The sequence below is a fragment of the Hypanus sabinus genome, chromosome X1 (assembly GCF_030144855.1).
Source record: "Hypanus sabinus isolate sHypSab1 chromosome X1, sHypSab1.hap1, whole genome shotgun sequence".
In the NCBI taxonomy this organism is placed as follows: Eukaryota; Metazoa; Chordata; class Chondrichthyes; order Myliobatiformes; family Dasyatidae; genus Hypanus; species Hypanus sabinus.
The window spans coordinates 13,325,609-13,336,347 of NC_082738.1; the positions used below are offsets into that span (position 1 = coordinate 13,325,609).

General features: G+C 39.3%; 1 protein-coding gene across 1 annotated transcript in view; it reads left to right on the plus strand.

The window, feature by feature from the left end:
* Positions 1-10,022, plus strand: part of LOC132384591 (bromodomain adjacent to zinc finger domain protein 2A-like) — a 181,792-nt gene extending 171,770 nt beyond the window's left edge. Inside the window, exons 26-29 of the mRNA XM_059955810.1 lie at positions 2,363-2,443; positions 2,942-3,168; positions 4,018-4,161; positions 9,678-10,022. Coding sequence (XP_059811793.1) covers positions 2,363-2,443; positions 2,942-3,168; positions 4,018-4,161; positions 9,678-9,831 — 606 coding nt within the window. The 3' untranslated portion in view covers positions 9,832-10,022. The remainder of the gene's footprint in view (positions 1-2,362; positions 2,444-2,941; positions 3,169-4,017; positions 4,162-9,677) is intronic.
* The last annotated feature ends 717 nt before the right edge of the window (positions 10,023-10,739 follow it).

Below are 10,739 nucleotides of genomic sequence, written 5' to 3' on the forward strand. Positions count from 1 at the left end.
TTTGAGCGATTAGGACTAGAAGTGAGTGTAGTCACTAGGGAGAAGGTTCCTGGGAAACTGAAAAGTGTGAAGGTAGATAAGTCACCTGGACCAGATGGTGTACATCCCAGAGTTCTGAAAGAGGTGGCTGAAGAGATTGCGAGGCATTGTAGATTCTGGAATGATTCCAAAGGACTGGAAAATTGCATGTGTCACTTTACTCTAAGAAGGGAGGGAGGCAGAAGAAAATAAATTCTGGGCCTGTTAATTCTGACTTCAGTGCTTGGGAAGATGTTGGAGTTCATTATTAAGGATTATGGGTTGGGGTACTTGAAGGCACATGTTAAAGTAAGCCAAGGTCAGCATGGTTTTCTTCAGGGGAAATCTTGCCTGACAGATTTGTTGGGATCTTTTTTTGAGGTAATAATAGCCAGAGTAGACATAAAAGAGTTAATGGATGCTTACTTGAATTTTCAGAAGGCCTGTGACAAGGAGCCGCACATGAGGCCACTGTTTCCTCTAAGCTGCGAGGGTGTGTGGCTGCACAGTAACTGCTCTTGCACACATAACCTTTGTTACCACACAGCTGATATTTTCTTTTACTTGTTAATATTATTTTGAAATTATGCTAATATGTTAATATGTAATTGTAAAATACCCTGTACCTTAACTTTGAAATATTTTAGAGCTTAAACATATTTACATTGTTAGTGTTTCGAATTACAACACGGTTACAAATTGTAACAATAAACACAGAATGGAACTCGGTAGCTCATTGTTGATAAACCAGTGGCCCACTGAATGCTGATGCCATCTAGTCAAAACATTTTGCCAATGCCTGTCAGTTGTTATGGCTGCCTGACATCGTTTACTTGTGTTGAGAGTTGTTGTTTGTGTTTGTTTGACGTGCATATTACCAAAAAATACATGTAAAGTGCCTCGCAGTTTTCAAGCCATGTAAATACTTCCTGCTGAGAGCAATGGTTAGTCCACGCAGTTGTAAAAAAAAATTAGAGAGAATATTGCATGAGGCTGCTTAACCAGAGTCTATGGTATTACAGGAAAGTTACTAGCATGGGCAGAAGATTGGCTGATTGATAGAAAGCAAAGAAAGGGAATAAAGGGGGCCTTTTTTGTTTGGCTGCTAGTGACTATTGGTGTTCTAAGGGGATTGGTGTTGGGACCTTTTCTTTTCATGTTATATGTTAATAATTTGGATTGACAGAATTGATGGCTTTGTGGCTAGATTTGCCGATAATACAAAGATAGGTGGAGGGGTAGATAGTTTTGAGGAGGCAGGGAGTTTTTGAAGGACTTAGACAGATTAGGAGAATGGGAAAAGAAGTGGCAGATGGAATACAGTATAGGAAAGTGTATGGTCATGTGCTTTGGCAGAAGGAATAAAGGTACAGACATTTTTCTAAATGGAGAGAAAATTCAGTAATTGGAGGTGCAAAGGAACATAGGAGTCCTCATGCAGGATCCCCTACTGGTTAATTTGCAGGTTGAGTCAGACGTCAGGAAAGGAAATGCAATGTTCGCATTCATTTCAAGAGAACTAGAATATAAAAGCAAGGATGTAATGCTGAGGCTTTATAAGGCATTGGTCAGACCACATCTGGAGTGTTGTGAGTAGTTATGGGCCCCATATTTAAGAAAGAATGTGCTGACATTGGAGAAGGTCCAGATTGAAGTTTATGAGAATGATTCAGGGAATGAAAAGGTTAACGTATGAGGAGCGATTGATGGCTCAGAGCCTGTCCTTGCTGGAGTTTAGAAGAGTGAGGGGGATCTCATTGAAGCCTATCGAAGTCTAGATAGAGTGGATGTGTAGAAGATGTTTCCAGTAGTGGGAGAGTCTGAAAACAGAGGATGTGGTCTCAGAAAAGAAGGATGTTTCTTTATAACCTAGATAAGGTGTTTTTTTTTGATACAGCCATAGGGTGGTGAATCTATGAAATTCATTGCTGTGGAGGCCAAGTCATTGGGTATATTTAAAGTGGAGGTTGATGGGTTCTTGATTAGTAAGGGAATCAAAGTTTATCAGAAGGCAAGAGTATGGGGTTGAAGGATCATAAGTCTGCTATGATGAAATGGTGGAGCAGACTCGATGGGCCAAATGGCCTAATTCTGCTCCCATGTCTTATGGCCTTAGAGTAATTCTTTTACATCTGTCTTGCTTAACTTTTGGCAACTCTCCTATACATTACTCCTTCTGACACACAAGGTGAACTTCAGCCAACAATGTGATGGAAACTCAAGGGTAATGCAAAGACATAGCTAAAGTCTCTCCACCCACTATCTAACATGTTGAGACATCAGAAGGCAATTGCAACTGATTGTCTGTGGAACTAGCCACTTACAGGTTTTGTCTTCTTTCCAGGCGAACAGACAGTCTGCCAGGCCTAGACTGTCTCGGAATAAAATCAAGCAGAGAAGAGACAGAAAGCATCTTGCAAGAAAGGTCTGTGACATGTACAGTTTGGTCCACTGTTTCTGAAAGTATACGATGAAGAAAGGGAGAGATTATCTATTTCTAGGAATGTTGATGTCACTGTGGTCTGGTGGCGTCACCAGTGGGAGCGTCGAGGAGCAGAGGACTCAGCCTTGGAACAGAGGGACATCCCTTTAGAATGGAGCGGTGGAGGAATTTCTTTTGCCAGAGGGTGGTTAATCTGTGGAGGCCAGGTCAATGGGTATATTTAAAGCGGAGGTTGATAGGTTCTTAATTAGTAAGGGTGTCAGAGGTTACAGGAAGAAGACAAGAGAATGGGGTTAAGAAAGAAAATATATCAGCCATAATTGATTTGAGGGGTTGAGTGGTCGAATTCTGCTCCATATGGTCTTACGGTGGACAGAGTGGTCGCAGTGTGGGTGGGGACGCGGTGGTCAGTGTGTTATCACCATGTGAGGGTAACTGCAGTTGACTGGGAGACACTGACTGGTTTTGTCTTGTTTCCAGGCAAACAGCCACTCTGCCGAGCCTGGATCCTTTCTGACCAAAGGCAGGCAGAGAAGATACAGGAAGCGTACCCAAAACAAAATCAGTAATGCCAAAGGTGTGGAATATAGTGCTGTGAAAAAGAGAAGCAAAAGAAGGAGTAATTCTCTATTGCCAGGGAATGCTCCTGCTGCCAAGAAAAGGAAAATCTCAGCCAAAAGTGATCCAAAGGACCTTGCGCTGTGCGAGTAAGTGTCATCAAGGAAGGACCCTTGGGCTGGCCCATCTGCTCCCTGGTTCACTGCTGGTGCTTTTACTGACTCCATGCTTATGTTCCTGGATGTTGGCAAGAGAACACTGATTATCTTCTGGCATTTCCCCCTTTGCTGAAGGTCTTTTGGTCCAAAATACAGAATCTTAGAAGCACATTGACATCTTGCAAACTCCGACTCCAGTGCTCTGACCAGAAACAAAGCATGGAGTTATTGTGCTGTATCAGACCCACAGCCCCAGAGATTACCCTCCTTCTATCCCCCAAAGGTCTGATTGACCTTATCTCCCACCACTGATTTAAGAAGTCAGTTCTGGGTCATCGCTGCTCTCTGCATATAAATAACAATTTTTCCTCGTGTTTCTGTATCAGTTGGTCAGAATATCAAGTCGTATCAAATGGAGAGCAGTTGACCTTTCAGACTGGCACTCTTCATCAGGATTGATCCTGAAGAGGGGTCTCAGCCTGAAGCGTCAACTGTTTATTTTTCTCCATAGATGCTGCCTGACCTGCTGAGTTCCTCCAGCATTTTCTGTGTGTTACTCATCTTGTCCACCTCCTTTAGGATCTCCTCTCAACTTCCTTTACTCCAGCGAGAGGAACCTCTCACTTCTCCAACCTAACCTTAGAGCTGCAATCCCTGGAACCTGCAACTGCTCTGGTAAAACTCCTCTGCATTCACTCTGGGGCTTTAACATCCTTCCTATAATGCGGTGACCAGAATTACACAGGTTCAGTGGATGTTTGTACTTTGTACCTCTATCTATAATGCTTGTGTGATACAGTACCTGTGTCCATGACTAATGCCGAGAATTATTCCCTGTAGGGTTATCCTCATGGAAATGGAATCCCACGAGGACGCCTGGCCCTTCTTACACCCTGTCAATCCACGGATGGTGCCTGGTTATAGAAAGGTCATCAAAAAACCCATGGACTTTTCTACCATCAGGGGCAAGCTCATTGAAAGGAAGTGAGTATCGCTGCCTCAAAGCTCTGTGGTGGCAAAAGGGAGCTGGGTGGGGCTTTTATTTCAAGCCTTGGGAAGGGGAAGATGGGTGGTGTTTAACAGGAAGAAGCTTCTCCGAGGCTGGTGACAGTGCAGGTGTTTGGATTTTACTCTCCTGATGAGCTTTCCTCCAGACCACTTGGCCACCCTCCAAGCCTGGGGTCTGTCAGATGGGCTAAAACCTGGCTCTGCCCCATGAAAGATGATGCAACAAGAGAGACTAGGGTTTAATAATTTACAATGATACGATTATATCGAGGCAGTTTCACCTCCCTCCCAACCACTCCGTTGGGTGCTAAGTCAGAGGTTGCAAGTATTTTTAAAGTAGAAGCAGGTTTTGTATTTCTGAACACGAGATTCTGCCGATGCTGGAAATCCAGAGCAACACGCACAAAGCAAGTCAGGCAGCGTCTGTGGAGAAGAATAGACAGTCAACGTTTTTGGCCAAGCCCCTTCATCAGGACTGGAAAGAAAAGGAGAGAAGCAAGAATTAAGAAAGTGGGCAGAGAGGAAGGAGTACAAGCTGGCAGGTGAAAGATGAGGCCAGGTGAGTGAAAAAGTGGATGGGAAGGGGTATGAGGCAAGAAGCTGGGAGGTTAGATGGAAGAGGAGGAACTGGATAGGAGAAGACAGTGGACCATGGAAGAAAGGGAAGGAGGAGAGGCACCAGAGAGGCGATGGTTAGGTGAGGAGAAGAGAAAGGGTGAGAGGGAAACCAGAATGGGGAATGGAAAAAAGGAGGGGGTAGAAATTACTGGAAGTTGGAGGAATTGCTGTTCATGCCATCAGATAGGCTACGCAGACGGAATAGAAGATGTTGTTTCTCCAACCTGAGTGTAGCCTCATTGTGGCAGTAGAGGTGGCTGTGAACAGACATGCTGGAATGGGAATGAGAATTGGAATTAAAATGGGTGACCACTGGGAAATGTGCAGTGGACGTAGTGAAGGTACTTGATGAAGTGATCCTCCAGTCTCCGACGTGTCTCCCTGATGTGGAAGAGGCTACTGGGAGCACTAAATACAGTGGATGACCCTGACAGATTTGCAGGTGAAGTGTTGCCTCACCTGGAGAGACTGTTTGGGGTCCTGAATGGTAGTGAGGGAGGAGGCGTAGGGGTAGGTGTAGCACTTGTCCTGCTGGCAAGGTTAAGTATCAAGAGGGAGATCAGTGGGGGCGGGGGTGGAACAAGTGGACATGGGAGTCACGTAGAGAATGATCCTTGTGGAAAGTAAGAGAATGCAGGGAAGGAGAGATGTGTTCAGTGGTAGAACCCACTGTAGATGGCAGAAGTTTTGGAGAACAATGTGTATTTCTGACGCCATTTTGAATTGAGTCAACAGTAACTTACATGGAACGAATCTTTGTACATAGAACAGTACAGCACAGTATGGGCCCTTTGGCCCACAATGTTGCATCAACCGATATATACGTACTCCATGGTCAACCTAACTCTTCTTACACAGCCCATAACCCTCTATAAAATGAGATATTTTGGTTCCATATAAATCCAGCACACAACAGGATAAAGATCAGTTTAAAAGAAGACTGACTGACACCCATCTTTTCTGAATTTACTGTGTGTGATTGCCTGGGATTACTGACCACTGTGGGTACTTTTTAACTCCCATACGTGGAAAAGTAGCTTCACCTTGAAAGTCATAAACACAAGAGATTCTGCAGATGCCAGAAATTCTGAGCATCACTCGCAAAATACTGGAGAAACTCAGCAGGTCAGGCAGCATTTATGGAGAGAAATAAACAGGTCAATATTTCAATTTGAGATCCTTTAAGGTGAGACTACTAAAATAAAGAAGAAAGCCCTTAACTCTGAGTGGAGTCATCGGGACGCCGTTGTGATGGCACTTTTTTTAAGCAGGCTTTCTTATTTTTACGAGGCCGAGCTGCTAGCTCTACACCCAGACGATTTGTTACTATATATTTCTAATCCTGAGAAATCCATTCCTGCTGTTATATCCCTGCTCGCTCAGTTCAGTAACTTTTCTGGTTATAAACTAAATCTTAATAATATTGAACTTTTCCCTTTAAATATGCAGGTTCCAATTTATAGATGTTTACCATTCAGATTGGTTACTGACTATTTGACTTATCTGGGTTACTAAAAAGCATAAGGATTTATTTAACGCCAATTTTTTTTTACCTTTAATAGATCAGGTTAAACAATTGCTTACTACTAAATGGTCCTTATCGTCTTTATCATTGATTGGTCAAATTAATGCTATTAAGATGATTATTAAAGTTAAGTTCTCTTTCCCAATCATTTTTAATCTTATAAAAGGCCTCTGAATGTATTTCCATAATTATATTGTAAACATTTGATATTACACCTTTCTGAAAAGGATTTAGTTCTAAGAATTTCTCCAAAATACCTGAAGAATCAAGATTTAGAAAGGTAGGAAGTACAGTGTTTTTAAGTGTTTTTACAGTGTTTTAAGAAATTCCTAATCTGTAAATATCTGAAAAAAAATGAGATCTGGGCAAATTATATTTATTAGTTAATTGTTCAAAAGACATAAAACAATTATCCAAAAATAAATCAGAAAATCGTAGTATTCCTTTAGTCTTCCAAGCTGAATAAGGGATAAAATTCTTCAATTAGTTAGTTTACTCTATATATGTGCTAAACATTCATTGATACAGTTTAAAGTTGTGCACAGGGCTCATATGTCCAAGGATAAATTGGCTCGTTTTTATTCCTATATAAATCCGATATGTGACAGATGTCATTCTGAGATAGCTTCTTTAACTCATATGTTTTGGTCATGTCCACTTTTGAAAAAATATTGGAAAGACATTTTCAATATTATTTCCACAGTATTGAACATTGATTTACAACGTCATCCTATTACTGCAATCTTTGGTTTAGCAATGATAGAGTCAATCTGATTATCTTCTACTGCTTGTCGGATGATTGCATTTCTTACACTAACGGCTAGAAGATCTATTTTGTTGAATTGGAAAGAAATTAATCCCCCTACCGTATTTCATTGGTTTTCTCAAACTATGTTATGTCTAAATTTGGAGAAAATTAGAAGTGTCGTATATGACCCTTCTATTAAATTTGAAAAGATTTGGAGGCCATTTACTCAATATTTTCACAAGATGTAATTTGACCCTGTTCCAATCCTATTTGTTTTTCCGGTTTTGATTTTATATATATATGTTGAGAGGATCGGAGTTGGGGACACTGATGATTTTGTAATTTTTTTTATAGATACTATAAACAGCCCATTTTTTTTCTTCTTTCCCTTTTTTTTTCTTAATAGTTAGTGGTTAGTTTGTTAGTTTAGTTTTTCTTAGGGTATTAATATTTTTTTTCTTTTTCTCTTTTCTGTTTTTTTTCAACATGAATTAGTTTTTTTGTTTCATTTATATGACATTTGTATCATTCATGATTTGGGAAGACTTAACTATATTGTACTTATTGCTTGTGTATCCTTTTATGTTCATTTTAATTTTGTAAGTTTGTAATCCCATTATCTATGTACTAATCTTATCATGTTGATATTAATAAAAAGATTGAAAAAGAAAGATGATTATTTTACCTAAATTTTTATATCTTTTTCGAGTGGTACCAATCTTTATTTCCAAATCCTTTTTTGATACTATCGACTCTAAACTTCTTACATATGGCAGAATAAAAATCCTAGGTTAAGTAAAAAATATTTACAGAAATCCAAAAAGGATGGCGGTTTAGCACTGCCTAATTTAAGATTTTACTATTGGGCAATTAATATTTGATATTTAATATTTTGGACAGAGGGTGTGGATATAATTGTAAGTCCACAATGGGTTAACCTTGAATGTAATTCTGTACAAGGGTTTTCAATGGTTTCCGTCTCAGGAACTTTTCTTCCCTTTGTTCTTTCCAAATTGAACAAACAAATGGTTAATCCAATAATTAAATATACATTATGAATATGGTTTCAGTTTTGTAAATTTTTTGGCTTGAATAAATTTATTCTATCAAGTCCTATTACTAATTTTTTTTCACCCTCTGTTATGGATCAAATCTTTTTGGTAGGGAAAATGAAGGGTATAATATGTTTTTGTGATTTATTTTTGGATAACTGTTTCATGTCTTTTGAACAGTTGTCTAATAAATATAATTTGCCTAGATCCCATTTTTTTTAGATAATTACAGATTAGAGGTTTTTTGAAATACTACGTTATCTACTTTTCCGATTTCATATCCAACCGATATCATGGAAAATTTTTTAGATTTAAACCCTTATCTAAAGGGTTTAATAGCAATCATTTATGATATGATTATGAAAATACAGTCAGGTATACCTGATAAGAATGAATGGGAGAAGGAACTTCAACTCTCCTTATAGAGAAATGGGAGAAAATGTTTCAATTAGTTAATTTTCTTCTATTTGTGCTAAACATACGTTGATTCAATTTAAAGTGGTGTTAGGGCCCATATGTCTAAAGATAAATTAGCTCGTTTTTATTCTCATATAAGTCCGATCTGTGATGTCATTTTGAGGTAGCTTCTTTGACTCGTATGTTTTGGTCTTGCCCTCTTTTGGAAAAATATTGGAAAGATATTTTTGATACTATTTCTACAGTTTTGCGTATTGATTTACAACCTCATCCTATTACCGCAATTTTTGGCTTACCAATGATGGATTTACTCTCCTCAGTTTGTCAGATGATTGCACTTGCTACTTTAATGACTAGAAGATCCATTTTATTGAATTGGAAAGAGATTAACCCTCCGACTATATCTCAATGGTTTTCCCAAACCATATCTTGTTTAAACTTAAAAAATTAGAAGTGGTACTTTTGATCCCTCGGCTAAGTTTGAAGAAACTTGGAGGCCATTTATTTAATATTTTCATAGAATATAATTTGACCATTTCTGATTCCTTTGTATTAACCTTAAATATAGGTAGAGGAGCAGAGTTGACGGCATTAATGATTGTACCTGATGTAAAAAAAAATCAGCCCAGCTTTGATCAGTTTAGTTTAGTTTACCTTGTTTTTGATTTTTCAATTTGGGTTTTTTGTTTTTTTAAATTTCTTTATATCATGTTTATATTAAGAGCTTGGGAGATCAACTATATTGGTGTTACCTATAGCTTATATCAACATGTGTTAATTACCAATAATGTAATCCCACTCTTTGTTCTATTATGACTGCTATGTATACGAGTTTAAAACTTAATCAAAAGATTGAAAAAGAAAAGGAAAGCGTGCAAGGCAGCCGCTGGATTCGAACTCAGTTATTTTCAGTCAGTTTTTCCTGATAACTGGAGGTGCCTGATTGGGAGAAATTGCAACAGTGTAAATCCTGTCAATACTACGGATGGTAGGGAGGGGATGTATTGAGCAGGCTATGTGCCCTGTAGTGGACGAAGCCACTAACTAAATAGAACTGCAGAGTGCAATAGAGGGAGGATTGATGGCTTTTTTTTTGAAGGTTCTGACTTTGAATCTGTCCTCTCCCATACAGATACACGAGCTGCAAGGAATTTGCTGCAGATGCTCATTTGGTGTTCGATAACTGCTTGAACTTCAACGAAAACAGCTCCGAGATTGGACAGGCAGGGAATGTGATGAGGAAGTTCTTTGAGAGTCGATGGGCCGAGTTTTATCATTCAAGCTAAAATGTCACCAGGAGGCCAGGGGAAAGGGCGATATTATAGATCAAGATCACGCCCAATAACACTGCCTCTCACCATTGAAACTCAATGTGACTTGGGACTGGAAACAAGACATATTTTGGCAGTTTCTCTTGACTTTCTTTGGATTTGAATTCATGGTATTTTAAAAATAAAACCCTATCTTTAATGTGTCAGTTTTAGCTTTTAGATGCCAAGATTGAATATATGGTGTATGGATATGACAATGAGGAATGTACTGTAGATCTCCCGGTACAATTGATTTTGCTGGGGATCACAATTAATCAAACCACCACTCATTAGTTTCACAAAAGAATGAGAACAAGATGCTTTACTAGGAACATAGCAAATTGATTATATTATTCATTGCAGTTCCTCAAATTCATTAATTTGTGCTGATTGGGATTTTAAACTGCATACTCTCCCTCCTGGGCTAGTTATTTGTGTCTCTTTGTCATACCAGGAGCTTTCTCTGAACTGTTTGATATTAGTTCCCTCCCCTCCACAACCCAAGAGATTCACTCATAGCGTCATCAAAACCTTTGTTGAAGATGATTTGTGAAGCCAACATTGTGTCTATCAGGTGTTCATTCTGAACTGTGTGACTTTTGCATTTGACTTGGACCTAGCTGACATTTGAGGAAGCACAGGAGAAGGAGAGAATGTAACAGCCAAAGGCTGTGTGCCATAGACATAGTTTGACTCTTTACTCATGTTGTCTGAGGTCATTGCAGGAAACATTCCACCTTCCTGAAACAGCAGCCTCCTAAAATTCCACCCAAAACGTACCAGAGACCTGCCAACTCATTCTTTTGGTCTGACCTCCCTCTCCCTTCCCAAATGATACAGCCATCCTCACTCACAACTGAGATAAGCAGTACAAATAATTGAAA